This window comes from Aptenodytes forsteri, unplaced genomic scaffold (genome assembly GCF_000699145.1).
Source record: "Aptenodytes forsteri isolate BGI_AS27 unplaced genomic scaffold, ASM69914v1 Scaffold111, whole genome shotgun sequence".
Classification (NCBI taxonomy): Eukaryota; Metazoa; Chordata; class Aves; order Sphenisciformes; family Spheniscidae; genus Aptenodytes; species Aptenodytes forsteri.
In genome coordinates this window covers 1,478,067-1,497,238 of record NW_008794710.1, presented here as the reverse complement: position 1 = coordinate 1,497,238, position 19,172 = coordinate 1,478,067, and the positions used below count along the sequence as shown (strand labels likewise).

General features: G+C 37.8%; 1 protein-coding gene across 1 annotated transcript in view; it reads right to left on the bottom strand.

The window, feature by feature from the left end:
* EVC2 (EvC ciliary complex subunit 2) overlaps positions 1-19,172 on the bottom strand; it is an 84,748-nt gene that overhangs the window by 13,357 nt on the left and 52,219 nt on the right. Inside the window, exons 12-16 of the mRNA XM_019470623.1 lie at positions 17,343-17,502; positions 15,597-16,058; positions 12,035-12,235; positions 10,605-10,727; positions 969-1,196 (exon numbers count right to left, since the gene is read on the bottom strand). Coding sequence (XP_019326168.1) covers positions 969-1,196; positions 10,605-10,727; positions 12,035-12,235; positions 15,597-16,058; positions 17,343-17,502 — 1,174 coding nt within the window. The remainder of the gene's footprint in view (positions 1-968; positions 1,197-10,604; positions 10,728-12,034; positions 12,236-15,596; positions 16,059-17,342; positions 17,503-19,172) is intronic.

Genomic DNA, 19,172 nt, shown 5'->3' with positions numbered 1-19,172 from the left:
GTCTTGTCATGAGGGGCCCAAAACTGAACACAGTATTCAAGGTGCGGCCTCCCCAGTGCCGAGTACAGGGGCACGATCACTTCCCTCCTCCTGCTGGCCACACTATTTCTGATACAAGCCAGGATGCTATTGGCCTTCTTGGTCACCTGTTTAATACAAATTTAAACAAAACTGGAAGCATATAAGCATTCTAACTGCCATTCTAAGAGAAACTCTGTAGAGATGACTGCATTAAAATTTAACCAAGAGTTTTCACAGCAATAGCTGTCTAATGATGCCCTCTAGCAAAGAGGTTTTGCTCTTAAAAACCCATTTTGTTTGTTCTACTCCAGTGCTCTCCCAAGCCTCACTTGGATGATTGCAAATAGCAGATGTAAAAAAAAAGAAATCCTTATGAATACAGAGCACTGAAGTATTAAAAAAGAAAACTGACACATACCAAGTATGTAATAAAAACAATGAAGGAAGAGGTCTTTCCAAAGTTCCTACTATTTAAACTGTATGAGCATGCTTGGAGGGAGATAGACAGGTAGGAGGCTGTATATATCATCTTTAAAAACCTCGATGATTGATGTATATCGTGCGGTTAAGGATTTTACTAACACAGTCATGACCATTTACACACTATCCCAGTCATGACTCACAATCACTTCCCAATTGTCCTCCTTGTGATCAGCAAAACTTACAACATTAACTAGCCACCAAAACTCTGCTCTTTCTGACTGTAGATCTCTGGATGCTACTATAATAAAAGTAAATAATAATAATACATAATCTTCCCTGGCTCTAATACTTTCCTTCTCTTTACTTCTTTTACTGAGTGCATTAAAGTGCACATAATCACAGAAATTAAAGGCCGGACCACCAGGAGCTGCAAACCAGCACAGCTAAATCAAAGTCAAATAAGCTACTGTGATAGTTGCTCTCTCCTAACAGAAATTTTTCCTTTTCACAACTTCATTACTTACAGGATTATGTGCTTCCAAAATCTGAATACATTCCAATTTTGACAGGGTTTTTGATGTGCTCAGTTGTTCAAAGAGCAAAGCTTGCACACTTATGATAGCAGTATACAACTCCAACATTTTGGATTTTTTAACAGTCTTTTGAAAGGCTAAAGAAGCAATATACTCTCCAAGGTTATTTTCCAGATCACGTAGTTGACACTCCTTCTCAAGCAGCAACTCATACTTCACCTAAAAAATACCAAAAGACAAATGATAACAAGATTAACAGAAAACCTTACATACATGCTTATGATTTTACTACTCTGTAATTAACAAGCAGGATTAAAGAAGCAAAGAAATCAATGCTTATAATGTAATACATTGTTTTAAAAAGTGCTTTTAACATTAAATTCCAAGCTTTTACTGTGTTTAAGTGATCAAAAAAAATACTACAGTAAGGTCAGTTATTTCAAAGAGATCAGGCTTTGTTTTAGGGTAATCATAACTCTAATATTAAATACTAACCTAAAATAGAGGGTCTATATAATTTTTAATATAATAAAAGTAAAAAATAAAAATATAAATAAACCTATGCTTACCTATGTGATTGGTTAAATGGGAAGATAAAAATACATTCTTCTGTTTAGCAAAAATACCAAATTTATAAAAAGAAAGTATTTAGTTTCAAATTGGCAAGTGTCAGTTAGTACTGACCAATGAAATTCAACCTACTGTTCTTCAAGCAAATAACCAAAAATCCTCTTATATTTAAAAAAAGTTAAACTGTAAATCAAGAGCCTACTGGTAATGGATTTCAAACAAGATTAAAACTGGATTGAATGGACATCAAACAGGATTAAATCAAAATGATTTAACTGAACAGCTGTGTTGCTGCCACACATCTGATGGGACATCCACAGAAATTATCCAAGGGTGAAAGGCAAGCACAGCACGTGCAAGCACACCATCAAATACAACATGATTGATGAGCTCTCCATGCCATACCACCAACATTCACAGCCAGTGATATTGCCATTGTGACCATTTTTCTGCAGGACAGTGTGGATAGTAGCCAGCTGCAATTACCCTCTTTAGATGCTTCCATCTGAGCTTGTCACTCTAAGCTCCCTTTATAGTCAAAGAAAAGGAAAAGGTACTTCTCAGTATGTTTCGTATCCTAAAAAATGTTTTTCCACTGACATGTAAGTGTGGATGTCTAGGTTAGACATTGATGGCTACACTGCATATCTAACATTTGGGTAGCTGAATCCTTAAAGACAGTAAATAATTATCAGTTTGGTTTTATTCTCTCTCCCTGTATTATCCATACAGGCCCAGAAGTTGGATTGTAAGAGAGAGAAGACACAGAGAGAGAAAGCACATGCAACCATGAGAGCTCCAACTTCACTACCTGGTGTCGATATCAACTGCTGCCCTACACACTGGATTTAGAATTGTCGTGGTTTAACTTCAGTCAGCAACTAAGCACCACGCAGCCGCTCGCTCACTCCCCCCCACCCGGTGGGATGGGGGAGAGAATTGGAAGAGCACAAGTTAGAAAAACTCGTGGGTTGAGATAAAAACAGTTTAATAATTGAAATAAAATGATAATAATAATAATATGATAATAATAATAATAATAATACACAAAGCAAGTGATGCACAGTGTAATTGCTCACCACCCGCCGACCGATGCCCAGCCAGCCCCCGAGCAGCGGCCCCCCCAGCCAGCTTTCCCCAGTTTATGTACTGAGCATGACGTCCCATGGTATGGAATGTCCCTTTGGCCAGTTTGGCTGTGCCCCCTCCCAGCTTCTTGTGCACCTCCAGCCTTCTCAGTCGGTAGAGCATGGGAAGCTGAAAAGTCCTTGGCTAGTGTAAGCATTACCTAGCAACAACTAAAACATCGGTGCGTTATCAACTTTGTTCTCATCCTAAATCCAAAACACTGTACCAGCTACTAGAAAAGCAATTAGCTCTGCCCCTGCCGAAACCAGGACAAGAATAAAGCTAAGCACAGAAACAGCCCATCTGTACATTGCTGGGTATCAGAGTGCAGGGTTTTTCCTCACTCCAGCTCTAAATTCTCTTTTGGTCCTGACAAATCTAATCCAACAGGTTTCACAGCATACCAAAAAAAAAAAAAAAGTTTTCAGAAATCAGCATTTTCAGAAGTTTCCAGTATTATCTCATTTAACAGCAATGCTCAGGTAACTACTACCTGTGACAGAGTGGAAGAACCACAGCCATCAAAGGAGGCATCTCAAAAACTTCTAAATAAGTTTTGATTAAGTTTACTATCACCATGGCACCTGAGATCAGGTACTCAACATTTGCATTCTATGGAAAAGTATTTATCCCATCAAGTTTGGCCTCTCTCTTAAAGAGCAGGCAGAGATGAACATCTCTATTTGAGATACCTACACGGTTAGTATCTTAGCATGGCAGGCATCCTGTGGTATACCTTTACACATGCAGTCTTAATCTCTCTACAGTTTTATCAGTCTGTAAAATAAGAATAATAAAGACCAACAGTATTTGCCCTGCAAGCGCGAACTACAAAACTGTAAAGGTCAACTGTAGTCTTTAGACACTGTATGACTTCCCGTTGGCACAAGACCTGATTTTGCCCCTCAGAATATCTTTGCACAAATAGAGATGGTATGTACTCAAGACATTAAAACCTTATTAGCTTTCTATTCATGCTAATCAGAATTATACATTACTGACTCTATTCATGATTAGTTTTAAAGGACCATTTAAGGAGACTTCCACCAAGTTTTCAGATCCCTAAGATGATAAATATGTAACATGATGCCCATGAATTTTCTCTGGAAATTTTATTGATAAGGGACCTGCTAAGAGTGATTGTGTATCATACAAATTCTATTATCCAGTAGATAGAGCTAAATTTAAAATGCGATTTGGAACCACATATGCTTGTAATATTCTCATTCGTGCTCATGTGAAATTCTCCAAAGTCTCTATTACATCATCTGGAATGCCCTTGAATGCAAGAGATGGAAGGTTACCTTCAGGAAATATTTCCTACTAATGTGAATTAAGCCAATTACAACACAAGAGTAAGAAATCATCGTAGAGACACAAAGTAGAGGCAAGATTAATTTTCTTGATATCTTTAACAAATCTCCATCTTAAGACAGACGTTGTCTGTCAACATTACTCTTAATCTAACAAATCGATCTTGAATAATACCGATGTGTGACACTAAATAATAAGTAAGCATATGGGTTACAAATAAACATATGGGATATTTGGGTTAGGAGGAGAATTCAACTCAGAGATCATGCTGGAAATACGGTAACCAAACTGCTAAAACCTAAGCTGTTATTTTTGAACTTGGGAGGCAGAGATGTCCACTGAAAAGCATAAGAGATGGCCAAAATTGGGAGTTTATGGAAAAAGAGCTGAGCTGCCTTCCAGTACTTGTTAAAAAAAAGTAGATGATATTTACCTTAGGATAGATCCAGAAATATCCATTGCTTGTTTCTATGTTTCAGTTTTCAGTAGGAAAAAAAATCAACATGATGCCCATGAATTTTCTCTGGAAATTTTATTGATAAGGGACCTGCTAAGAGTGATTGTGTATCATACAAATTCTCTTATCCAGTAGATAGAGCTAAATTTAAAATGCGATTTGGAACCACATATGCTTGTAATATTCTCATTCGTGCTCATGTGAAATTCTCCAAAGTCTCTATTACATCATCTGGAATGCCCTTGAATGCAAGAGATGGAAGGTTACCTTCAGGAAATATTTCCTACTAATGTGAATTAAGCCAATTACAACACAAGAGTAAGAAATCATCGTAGAGACACAAAGTAGAGGCAAGATTAATTTTCTTGATATCTTTAACAAATCTCCATCTTAAGACAGACGTTGTCTGTCAACATTACTCTTAATCTAACAAATCGATCTTGAATAATACCGATGTGTGACACTAAATAATAAGTAAGCATATGGGTTACAAATAAACATATGGGATATTTGGGTTAGGAGGAGAATTCAACTCAGAGATCATGCTGGAAATACGGTAACCAAACTGCTAAAACCTAAGCTGTTATTTTTGAACTTGGGAGGCAGAGATGTCCACTGAAAAGCATAAGAGATGGCCAAAATTGGGAGTTTATGGAAAAAGAGCTGAGCTGCCTTCCAGTACTTGTTAAAAAAAAGTAGATGATATTTACCTTAGGATAGATCCAGAAATATCCATTGCTTGTTTCTATGTTTCAGTTTTCAGTAGGAAAAAAAATCAATAATAATAATAGTAATAATAGTAGTTTTTTATATATATCGTCTACGTTCTTTGCAGGCAGGCAAGAAACCTATTAAAGTGAATTTGAGGCCTTTTGATTTCTGTAGAATGCATTTTACTGAAAAGCAAGTAACTTTAGCATCTTCCATTTAAGCTCACAGTCCAGCAGTTCACAGGCATTCGAAGGGGTACCCTGTACTCTAGCAGCACCGATCGGAAATCAAAGATAAAAACTTCCGCAGAACATCCTACAACTTTGATATAGATTGCACAAGACAGCCAATCCCACCCCAGCTCAGCTTTTTGGGGGAGTTTGTTTGTTTGTTTTGGTTTATTTATCTTGTCAAAGCAAATTTATTTTCAAAATCTGAAGTGTTATTTCAAGATATTCTTATGAGCCAGTGACATAAGACTAAGGCCTAGAAGCAAGACTATTCCACACCTCAGTGCCAAGGTAAATATTTAAAACAAAAATAATAATAATAAAAAAAGTCTTTCTTCAAAAGCCTATGCACAAGACTAATTTCTCAAATAAGACACAAGTTTTTGTTCTGAAAGGCACATTGAATTAATTGTTACACTACTGACCGCTGTGACACAAGACAACATTCTCAAAAGCAATTAGCAATTTTCAGAGCCATATTGTCTGACTGTCCAATTTTTTAAGGTCTTACTTGCGAAGTTTCCATTGACTTGCCCTCACCCCTCTTTTCGGCGGTGGAAAGTTGTTGCACTCTTAGGTGATTGTTAAAGAGAGGATGGAATGGAAGTGAGTCCTTACCAGTAAAACAGACACGTTAACAAATACCAGAAGAAATAGCTTCTAAAAGAAGGCAAGGAATTTATATCCGATTCAGCCAGCCACTTAATACTTCGCTAACAACAGCTGCTATCTAGCAAGGTGTTCAGGGAGATGCATCGCTACAGCTGGCATCACTTTAAAGCACAATTCATGCTAGAAAGGAACCAGGTTGGACAACTAATGCCACAAGTCACCTTTCCAAACTTCGGCAATGTTGAGTTTTGAGTTTACTTAAAAGCAGGAAAATGAAGATGGATGAGAACAACCAATGTTTTTGTCACAAGAGACTAAATGATTCATATTATGATATTCATTACAACAGCACCTATTCAAGGAATGGAAAAAAAAAAAATCAAGCAGACCTACCTGACTAGAAGTAAATAGGTCCATTTTCAAAAGAACTAATGCTTGAGAGTCTATGTGATGCTCCCTATTCAACGTATTAGGGCAGCTTCCTAACTAACAGAAATTATTACAACACTACTAGCTTGAATGAGTTATGACAACATATACACACTGAGGAGCTGGTCCTTCTTTTCTTCCAGCTTTTATTTACATGTCTAAGATACTTCCTGCCAGAATACACACATTTTTACAGTATCTCAAAAAAGGGGAAAATATATGCTTGCAGTATGATTTGTTTTCTATGACACAAAATTAGTAAGTAATATCTGAAGGCTGCCTTTGTGGTTTAGGGACAGGATGTGCCATAAACCTTTAAAAATGCAGATAAAAAAAATTACACAAATGTGTTGACAGGTGTGTGCACACAACTGAATTTAAAGTTTGCTTCTTTCTTCACAGGAGACTCAGCTTCAGACACAAGGATTTTAAATGAATTATACATACCTGAAATCTGGGGATGGAGGAATGAATGAATAATGAATAGATGAATGAGTAAATGAGTGATCACCTTTAGTGTAAGTTTGAGCCCATTAAAATGAATAATGAATAAGGATGGAAATGCAGTTTGACAACTCAGAGTTCACTTATAAGGAGACACAAGAATGTGTATTTTAATTGCAGCTAAATTCAAAGGCAAAAGAGATGACATTGATGACCGAAACACTTATACTTCTGTCAACCACTTGAAGTGGAAGCTTATATGATATGTTCAGTATATTCCATGAATCATAAGATTTATGGTCCAAACTGAAAAACTAGATACTATTTGCATATTACTAAGTACGAAGCCATACGTTAAGCATGCCTGAATACATGGGAATGACATTCAGCTTTATCATTCAGCATCTATTCAACATTATACAGTAAATTAACTGCTCTTAACCAAACAAAATGTTGCATTACTCAACTGGTACTACTATCTACCCCTAGCCACCTGAGTTTCTTTCTGCCTCTTGTCAGCTCTGAAATCACAGCTCTGCAAACAGAAATACATTTGTGAAAATCAAAGCTTTCAAGTAGGCCTGACTTCAGTGTGACATAGAAGGTGACTTCAGTAGAAACTGGATCAAATATTGATTACAAACTAAATAATAACTGGTTATAAACTAATATCCCCTGGCCATTCTTGAAGCCTTTTATCATATCAAACAGAAGACTGTAAAATACTGCTTGACTTAATATTATCTGAGCGTCAAACTACCTTGGTTATGATGAATCAGCTCCCGTAGGTCTGAATATTTGCTGCTGATTCCATCTGAAACATCCAAACTACACAAAAATTGTCAATGCTGTAAATGCACTATGATTAGTCCATTGCTTGAAAGCACTGACTTCTAAATTCCACATTTAGTTCAGACTAATTGCTAACTAGTCTCAGTCCTAAATATTACAAATAAAGGGAATAATCTGAAAATGTACTTGATTACCTGCAACCCTGAAGACATTTCTCATGCCAGTCTTATTATTGGGTTTTTTTAAGCCCGTCAGGGAAAATAGACTAAAGAATGTCAGTATTTTTACCACTGTGTTTCTTCTGAGATAGGTAACTGCTATTTCAGAAAGGAACAGCTACTTCCTCACGCACAAGGCAGCTCAAAACAGCTATGAAACACGAAAGAAGTAGATATAGCCTGCTTTTGAGGATTTTCACAGCAAAGTCAATGATAGTCTTGGGTGCTCCAAGACTAGGCTTCAAACTTCTTGCCATGGCCCCCCAGCTCACTACCTCCTGGCTGAGTTGTTCTTCTCTGTCACACCTGTTTTACAGTGTTACAAAACACATCCTGCTGCTGCTTTCATAAGCATTAGCTGGAAACCATTTTACAGCCATCCTGTAGTGAGACAGAACCCACGACACCGTGTGAAGTCTGCAGGAGAATGGCAGCAGCAAAGGCAGAAATACAGCAGAGCTGTATTGCTCCATCGTCCTTTTTCCCTGCCTTGAAATGGTTGTGCAACTTTAGATGGTTAATTTTGAGTTAGATGATAAAAGTGTTCACATTAATGCAAAATTTAGAAGTGTAAGATTCTAAATGAGGAACAAGGTAACAGCCAAAAGAAAGAAACTCTACTTCTGTGATCAGCATAAGGTTTATTGCAATACTTCTGTGTCCTAATGATAATGTGAGAACTAACGATTTTCTTTAACAATAGTTTAGCTTCTGTATTGGGAAAAGCCCAAAGCATTTGGCTTTTTATAACTAATCTGCAGCCATACAATTAGAACAACACAGGTATGCCAGATGGTGTATATAAAACCGAAACAATGGGGCTTAAAGAAGCTAACTTTCCAATTTTAAAACAAGATTTAAACAAAAATGTAAGGCAATATTCATACCAAACAAGTATTCAGTACAAGTATTCAGTACCTTTTGTAATATAAGAGCTTAGCCCATACTCCGTGGTACTTTCAAGTAACAGTACACAGGAAAAAAAAATAAATCTAAATCTTGGAGGTCAGGGCATTAGGTATTGCAGCCAAAAGTTTAAATACCTCCATTAAAGGATTAGGGCATTCTTGGACCACAGTTATTAAATTATTAAAGAGTGCCAGAACACACTTGCCCACTTGTTGCATTCTTGCCCAAGCACCTGCTCTCACTTTCAAAGACTGTGTGCTGGACTAGATAAAACATTTGCTTTTATCATCTGCAACCAATACTAACAATGTGTTGCTCTCCCATAAAAGTGAAATTATTTCTGAATAAACATGTTGACCCAGTATTTTTCATTCCTCAGGATACAAGTATAAAAAGCACAGGAAAGAGGTGTAAAAAACAGAATTTTGTCCAAATTGGTACTAAATTTGATATTGCAATCATTTGTGAAACTATTTTTATCTACCAATTTTAACTACCAATGGCACCTGCTTGTTCTGCATAGTTCTTATAGCTGCGCACCACCTATGTCTAACACAGTTATCATTGTAACATTCTTCTGATATACAAAAGTAATATTACCCATACTTTACAAGTGGGAAAAAGAAGGAGAGAAAGGTTAAGGAACACGAACAAGACCTCATGGAACATCTGCTGGCAGAGAAGGAAAAAGCCTCCAAAATCCCATATTGGCATAGGCCCCACTCATTCCCTAAGGATTAATTTCAGACTGGGGCTGTGTGCCTTTTAAAAGATACCCACCAGAATCAAGGCTCCCTTTCAATAAGCTCTGTACAAATAAACTCATCCCCTACCCAAGAAGTCTTCGGATCTAAGAACCCATTTCTGGGTTTTCAGTAGCATCAGGAGAGGTCCAAGAACTAAATCTTGCTCAGCCAAAGTATGCAGTGAAGCACCTTCCAGCAATGTGCACTCGCAGCCCAGAAAGCCAACCGTATCCTGGGCTGCATCAAAAGCAGCGTGGCCAGCAGGTCGAGGGAGGTGATTCTGCCCTTCTACTCTGCTCTGGTGAGACCCCACCTGCAGTACTGCGTCCAGCTCTGGAGCCCTCAGCAAGAAAGGCCGAGAGAGTTGGGGTTGTTCAGCCTGGGGAAGAGAAGGCTCTGGGGAGACCTTATTGTGGCCTTTCAATATTTAGAGGGGGCTTATAAGAAAGATGGGGACAAACTTTTTAGTAGGGCCTGTAGCAATAGGACAAGAGGTAATGGTTTTAAACTAAAAGAGGGTAGATTTAGACTATATATAAGGAAGACATTTTTTACGCTGAGGGTGGTGAAACACTGGAACAGGCTGCCCAGAGAGGTGGTGGATGCCCAATCCCTGGAAACATTCAAGGTCAGGCTGGACTAGGCTCTGAGCAATCTGATCTAGTTGAAGATGTCGCTGCTCACTGCAGGGGCTTTGGACTAGATGACCTTTAAAGGTCTCTTCCAACCCAAACTATTCTATGACTATGTTTTGAAAGCCTTACTAAGGAAACCACAGGATCTAGCGGAGTCTTGCAGTCATGCAGACGCCAAGCCCCAGAACCACCGGAAGAAAAAAGGGTGAGACATAAAATCAGTTCTGTAACTAAGGTGCAAAAATTAAAACATAGCCTAAACTGTTAAGCTTGAAATACAACATCTTGACAAAATGCATGCAAGAGTAGAGAGATGCATCATGTCACTACACCTTTTTTATCTGGTTCTTATTCACATTGATAGAAAACTGTCATTCTTTAATTACTAAAGATCTAGGTTTTGACCTCAGTACAGAAAAAGTTTGCACTTACCTTACTCAAATTTTCATCTTTCACCGAGTCTTCATAAATGAGAATTTTGTCCTGTAAAGATTTCTTCAGAATATCTATCTTACTTCTATTCCTGGATCCTGTTTTTTTCATTTTAGAATGCTGCTGTAAGAAGATAAGCACAAAATGCTTTATTTCTAAGAGGTATTATGAGGGTGCTAACATTAAGATTATTACTTGCTATTATTGGCAGATCCACCAATTAATGGAACACTTGGCAAGGACGACTTTCACTGAGAAAACATTTCTGAAATGAAGGTGCTGCCTATTGATTCAGAAGATTCCTTTCAGACATTCAGACAAAGTTGGAAATTTCGTTTTTACTTTCTTTCAAGCAGAATTATGTATTCACCCTTTCCATGAAAACTGCTAGCACATAAATCTGATTTAAAACAAGCTTTAGCAGTGATAAGAAGATTTTAACTGATATGTTGTCTCCTCAGTATGGTTACAAATGAACAAAGAATATTAATTTAAGAACTACATTGTTTTCAAGACACAGTATATGAATGACAAATGAACCATGATAGTCTTAAGGGGCACCGTTCCATGTAATCAAATTATTCTTGACCTTTATATTTCTTTACAAGAATATCAACTAAGTATAATGTACTTTTGGGGAAATTATAACATCTGTTCAACTATAAGGCTTTGCAAAGTCATTTGCCTTCTTTAGTACTTTAGGAATTATTAGGGTTTTGAACCAGGCTAATTCCTAGTACAATTAACCCAAGTTAGTTTACACATTTAGAAAACATAACTGAACAAAAACAAAGCAAGGGAAAGTCCTCCTTTTTATGATGGTATCAGATACAATTCATACAGGAAACACTTTTTTCCCTCCTATTTAAGAACTGAAAATAATTTATGATTCCACAGGTTTTACATTTTACTGAAGGAATTAACACCCCTCACCCCTTTCCTACATGGACAAGACAGTGTAGGACATTCCCCTAAAAAAACTCCCTAAATCTTTCCTTGATTTAGTGCCAAATTTAGTACTGTGTAGGGGCTGCCAGAGAAACCTCAGTTGGGGCTGTAAAGGACCCAACTTGTCCCTGACATTCAGAGCCAGACTCAGCACTGCTCCAATTTTTGGCATTTCAGTTGACTCTCCTCAGAGATGCAGCCCCTTTTGGCCACCCATCTACTTCTTTATACCTATGCCTTCTTGGGAAAGCTGGAGGACATGCAAGCAGCAGAAATATGCAGGCGTACGTGAAGAAAATATTTACCCAAATGCTACCCAATCAATTACCATTACGGTCCACCGATCCACACAGGCAGAAGTGTGCACCACTGTCACACCTATGGAGAAGCTATGGACCCGTATCTGCAGCCGAGGCCAACAACCTGCGGATACACCCATGAACCCCTTGCACATCCCCGCACTGATCCCACATCGTTCCCACCTGTTTACTGGTCATTGCTGAATTCTGATCCACTTTCAGCAGTTCTGTGTTCCTCCGCTCCACCTCAAAAGCCTGAAGCAAGGTTCTGGCTCTTATCTTAGGCCAAGCCAAGCTGCTGTCCACCTGAGAAAAGCAGCAGTGCAGCTCTTGCCTCATTCTAAGCAATTCCTCTTCTGATAGTGAGAGGGGTAAACTTAGAAGCTGCCTGTTAAAAAAGCGGAAGTTATTTGCTGTTCAGTGATATAGACAATTTTACATAAAATGTGAGAGACATGCACACAAATACTTTACATGACAATGATCATCCTTTTTTGTCTTATTCATACATCAGTTAATGATTCCACACATAGGACTGAGCTGCTCAGCATGTTCAAAATATCCTTGAGGATACTTTAAATTCTGCATACAGAACTTCCTGGACTGTGAAAGTTCATTTTCAAGGGGAAACAGTTTTTGAATATTCAAAAAATAAATAAATAATTTCTAGCACATTTCCTATCCTTCCACATCTTCAGACAATATAAACCCTGAACTTCGGGCTGAAATCGAGATAAAAGCTTCCTGTAAAGCCTCCCTGTGCTGTTTCCCAGCACTTAGCAGACACAGCTACTGAGAAGGGAAAAAAATACAATAAAAAAGTATCTCTTTATGATAAACTCATATATGTCATCCCTCCCATCACCAAGTCACAAGGGTTCCACCTGTTCTTTGTAAAAAAGCTTTTAGCAATCTGAACAACACGGAATATATTTTAGCAGCAATTTGAATCACTCAAAGTTCCCGTTTTGTAGAAGGTTGGTTCTCAACACAGAAGTCTGGGGAACTGATCCTCAGGTCAAGCTCAAGTTGACTTAAAAAATAAAGCATGCTAAAGCCTAAATCAATCTTCCCGTTGTGACTAACCTTAGACTACATTCATCATCTTATCTTGTGACTGAAATATTTCCTTAAGAGTATTTAATAAAAAATAGCATAATTTTTTGTTTGGAAATTTTCTCTATTTCCCAAAAAATGTCTTTGTATTTAAAGCATGAACAGTGTATTTTTAAAACAGTAGTTTTCTTTTAAAAAAATATTATACTGTATGTTCCATTAGGACTGATGTTTTTATTCAGTATATCACAGGCCTATACCACCTCATCATTTCACTAAAATATTTCCGAGTTTAGAAATCCCTATTTCTGTTTACTGATTCAGCAAAGTACAGCTAAATCCTAAATTAAAACATTTTTAATGCATAAAGTTTTTCTTTTCAAAAAATTACTTTAAGGCAATATTACTCCAAGCAAGCATTTACAGTCTACTTAACCATTTCTCATGTTGGCTTAGACTTTTAGAAGAAAATTCATACAATATATATCCATATATACAGATATATAGACAGAGATATAAAAGAAAACACAGCAAATCACAGTTTTGTCACGTCCATGTTTAAAAAGGACTTTAAGCATTAATGATCTTCTTAAATATTTTGGACTAAATCATGGTCTATTTGATAAGCAACAAAAATTAAAAGCTATCATTCAAAATAATTCTTTGTGAAAACTAGATAGCAGATGAGAACATAAACATGAGAGCTGGCATCTGTCATAGAAATATCAAAATTGACAGACAGTGGACTGAACATAAAGACAGTGACAGATTTTAAGGGGCTTTTGATAGAACAGTTGTGCAAATGCTGCTTTTTTTGTTTGTATTTTCCAGCATTTTACCGGGGAAAAAAACAAACAGCTTACTGTTGCTGTAAATAAAGATAGCATTTAACAAATACAACTGGCAACACTGCAGGCTGGAACACAATGATCGTGGAATCCTAAGTCAGAAATAGGAAAGACCTGCTGGGTCATACAATCTACTTCCCGGCTCGTGCAGGTCTGCTCACAGCAATATAAATAAGAGACAATAAGACAAGCTAGAAACTACATTGAAATGGCTTATATAAAAGTATTTAAAATGCTGAATAAAATACAAAGGCCTTGAAATTAGAACGAAAACAAGACAAATGGATTTTTTTTCCTTTAACAAAGCACACATGCAATGGGCAAGGTTTCTTTTCATATTTCTTTTATATGGTTTGACACTGCAGCAGGCAAACTTACAAAGATGCTGTCTGGACAAAAGTGCCCATGCAAATCTGTTTTGCTTTAAAGAAGAGGTACGAAGGAGAAACCTTAACTAATGCTTCTTTCCCCCCCCCCATTCAATTTCTCATGCCCAGTCCATTTGTTCCAGGGGCAGACAGCCTAATACAGGTTTTCCTGTTCCAGTTGCTTCCCCTAAAGCTGCAATTTTGACAGAAGACTATTTTCATGTTCCCATGTCTAACAATGTCTGTTATTAAATGGACATTGTATAGGAAATGTAGTAGTGTAAATATTCAGGTAATACAACAACTAGTCATAAATGTACTTGAAAGCTAAGAAGAAATGTTAACGAATGGTGCAAATCTCTCAGGGACCTTGCTGCCCAGTCTGAGAGGCACCACGCATGTCAACTCTCGGCTGTAGTCACGGTCTCTCCCTGAACAAAGTCTCCCAGTGGTGGCAAGGCCACCACTTGCTTTCCCACCTCCCCAGGGTCACATCATAGCAGGCAGTGATGGCCAAAACGCATGTCCGGGGCCAGCAAACCTCTCTGCAAAATTGCCCATGCCATGACACCTCTCTGGCTTGGGGCTTGGTGCCAGGGGCACTTTGTCAGCAGGCCAGATCGGCCAAGTCTGATGTGTGGAGCCCGTGAGCTGGAGAGGTACACTACTGTGCTCTGTGTTTATGAAATACGGGGAAATACTGTGGCAGAGCTAAAATGAGCACCCGATGAGTAAGGCTTGCCTTGTGGCTGGAAGGAATATATCGAAATTGAACGTGGGGCTAATTAGGCCTGACATACTAAATGACATTTCCAAAGTGCTGGACCTCTGAGAACAGACTAAGAATAATAACAAAAGATGTGCAAGTGAAACCTGACACAGAGTGAACAGAGGTATAAAAAACACTTCACCTTTTTAGTTTCAAAACTGCCATTTCCTGGGATTTCCACTGCAGCACTAGGAGTACTGGCTCACCCACTGGCACTGCAGGGGCTGAGCGCTTGTGAAAAAATCAATTCCCAAGTGTACAACAGAGAACTGACCTGATTAGGACTTATACCCAGACAGGTGTGAAAACTCCTAGTTCATCTCTATTTGCAAGAATAACTAAGAAAAGGGTACAGAGATACTTGCATGAATACTGATTGTTCCCAGCTCCGTGCTGGACCTCTGAGAACAGACTAAGAATAATAACAAAAGATGTGCAAGTGAAACCTGACACAGAGTGAACAGAGGTATAAAAAACACTTCACCTTTTTAGTTTCAAAACTGCCATTTCCTGGGATTTTCACTGCAGCGCTAGGAGTACTGGCTCACCCACCGGCACTGCAGGGGCTGAGCGCTTGTGAAAAAATCAATTCCCAAGTGTACAACAGAGAACTGACCTGATTAGGACTTATACCCAGACAGGTGTGAAAACTCCTAGTTCATCTCTATTTGCAAGAATAACTAAGAAAAAGGGTACAGAGATACTTGCATGAATACTGATTGTTCCCAGCTCCTTAATTTTTTTTGTTCCAAAAGTCTCGTTTCCAGTTCTTGGCTCAGCTTCTGCCCGATGAGCTGAAGCAGCTCTTCAGCAGCCATGCTCTTGTCACGCTCTTCCCTCTCAAGCTGTTCATGTTTAACAACCATCTCTTTTTTATGCTCCTCCACAGCTTCCAGCAGGAACATCTTTGGCACACTGAGCTTTACCAGTTCTTGCACAAATACTCCATACTGAACACGTTTAAGCTCTTCAACAGTTTTCTCTGTTAGACTAAATAGCAGCTCTTTCAGCTCTTCACTGGCCTCATTGTCAAGCTTTTTATTAAGTTCTTCAAATTCAACGGTGTGATCACTCAGAAGATTTTTCCAGTGGTTCAGGTAGTGAGTGACCTCCTTAGTAGTTTTGAAGGGGTCTCCAAGTGACAGCTGCTCCTTCCGATGCTCTTTCTGCTGATTCATTTGCAAAAAGGAGGAACAAGGTTAAGAGAAGGAACATCTCAAATTCTAGCTCTTTAAATATGTATTTCATAGCAACACAAAATTTCATACTTTTGTTTTTCAGTGTTCTCAAAACTGCTTTTCAGTGTCCAGAGACTTACCTAGCCCTCAACATGATGGTTTTGTGTGCACCTAGCAGGCCTGTGATAATTCATCTTATTGTTAGATAGAAGGGCTAACACCTAAACAAATGCATGATCTTGTGGTTTGACATAATCCCAACTGGCTGAACTGTAATGATCTGGCAGCGTTCCAGAAGTGAATCTGGATCAAATACCAAGGAAGAAAAGGAAGAAAAAGAAGGACCAAAAAAATTTAAAAAAAAAAAAGAGGAAAAAAAAGTTGGGTTTTTTTTTATTTTATTTTCCCCATCTTACAGCATGCAGCTAAATGGAAAGCTAAACCAAAGCCACCTATACTGAGAATAAATACAACAAATGAAGTCTCCATTGTTATACCTGCTGTCTTTTCTTGCACTGATATCTGTTAAAGAGCAGAAAACACTGAAACACATATCCTACAAAAGGTAAAATTAATCTCACCTAACTTGGTCATCTAAAGAAATATCACCTAATCCAAGACAGTTTTTTCTACATACTTTAGGCAGAGAAAGATAGGGACCTTTGGATAGCAACTCCCTTCAATTTATCTCAGATCACCTGCAAGTCATCTTCCATTACGAGATGATTTGGAGCTCTTGGAGCTAGCCTTGATTTTTAGATGGCTGAGGTTAGGTGACATGAGTCCTACCACAAGCAGCCATAGGTACAGCATCTTTTACATAGTTTTGTTTTGTAGCTGAATTTTAACTATACTGTAGAAGTCGTTCGCATGACACAACACACATAGCCAGGAAACCCACAGAAAACGACGACTGTCACAGATCTGTGTCATCTCCCTCACCGACTCCAGAACCTCAGTTGGCTTTTGCCTGTCTGCACATTACAGAGGCTTGTCATAACCCCCTTGGACAGGTTAGACTAAGTAGAGGGCCTTCACAAGTTTCTCCAGCTATGTTACTTTCTTGCAGGTTTTTCTAAAAGAATAGCTATTAATTACTGCATAATTAATACAGCACATGGCAGTACACAGCTAAAAACAATGGACACTTATTTTCATCCATGCTGCTGACAGTGTTGACACCTGTCCTAAGAACTACACTTTATTTTTCAATTCATTCCATTTTTAATTCATGATAAGCCCTGTGAAAATAAATATACTGAAAATAATTACCTTTTGTAGCATTTCCCGCCTTCGCTTGGTAATGAGTTTCTGGTGAAGCTTTTGCTTTTCTTGTTTTAAATCATGATCGAATTTCTGCTTAACAGAATTAATTTCAGCCTCAGCTCGGTCCAGCAGCACTCCCAAATGACTTTCAGGTAGATGACCTGCTCTGTAATAACAGTGTTTGAAGCCTGTTACCCCAAATTCTTAAGAGCAAAAGGATATTAGAGGCAATTAGTACCATAATAAGGCTCAACAAAGTAGACACACAAAATGATATTTGTTTCTTTAGCAGTGGTACCTGGGGGGATCAAACAAGCAAGTGGATAACAGAAAGACAATCTCAGAGATGAGTGTAGAATTGAGGCAGTTTGTGAAGGTAGAGTGAAGGTGTATGAAGAAGGAACAGGAAGAAGGAAGAAAGGGAAAGCAAATGCAAAACCAATTACATATCAGTTAGTAATGTAAGCGATATTCAAATGAGACATTTTAAACCTTATATATTATTCATAATATTTACATTTTTCATTTAATGCCCCTGGAATGCAATTCTAGATGTCTTTTATAACTCCTTCTCCTCATTAGAAACAATTTTCTCTTTAAAGGATGTAATCTAATCAAGTAAAAACAATTAAAAATTATTTTAAAGATATAAAGCAATCATATCCATGAAAAGATTTATATTCAGATTTCCTATTACATTTACATCATCGAAAAATTATAACGATTTCAAACTAATCATGAAAGACAATAATCTAACAGAGCAAATTCTCAGTCTTAAGCACACAGTGCTTTCAAATGGAAGTTTAAGACTACAGTCTACCTCCAGTTGCTACAGTATTTAATTTCAAAGAGTAAGCAAGATCCCAACCATGCCTGCAACAGTTAGAAAAACCTCCTTCTCCACAAACTCAAATTGAGTTTCAAAAATTACCTGCTATTATATTTACACCAGAAATTCCCCAAATCCTTCTCAGACAACAGAAGAATAAAAGAACATCTTAATTCAGACCAGGCTGTTGGACATTTGTGAGTTATAATTTCTAATATTAAACACAGTGGACTTCCAAAATGTGGGGTCGAAAAGGACAACACAGAACTTTGAGTAGAAAGCACCAATTCCTGACCTGAACCTGCATGTTGTCCAAACACTTTCTGGCTGCAATAGAGAAAGACAGATGTGCTGGAACCATCCAGCCCATGAAAGATACAGGAAAAGCCATGCAACACAGAATGACTGGAAGATGATATATACCTACCTATTCTTATGATATATACCTACCTATTCTTAGGATGAAGAAGAAAAAAAAAAAGTCTACATTATTTCAGTTTCAGGTTGTTGATTTATTTTTAGATCCAATATGTCCACAGCTCAAACTGAAGGTGATGCAGTATTGTAAAACCTATCTCTTTATTTATTTGGAATCTACTTATTTAAAAATCCCAGATAACAAAAATAATGGGCAAAATGCCTACCACCACAGAAGTCTATGGGAGTTTATGTGGCAACTTACTCACATTAATCAGTATTACAATAATTCCTAGAAGGCTCAATCCTGGCAAGAGACCTTCATTTCTGGTTTCATATAAATACAGTATAAAAACAACTACAGTATTAGAATTAAAAGATGTCCTTGTTCCTGAAGGACTCTGAACTGAAACACAAAATAAAAGGAGAAGAGAAAGATAGTGAGACAGTATAGACTGTATGATAAACTGCTTGGTCTCAGCATACCGGACATCTAATCACTGAAGAAATGTGCAGGCACATGTTTAATGTCTTTGAACAAGGAGAATTTTAATGAAGGAGAATACTGCACTAATGACAAGGATGTTTAC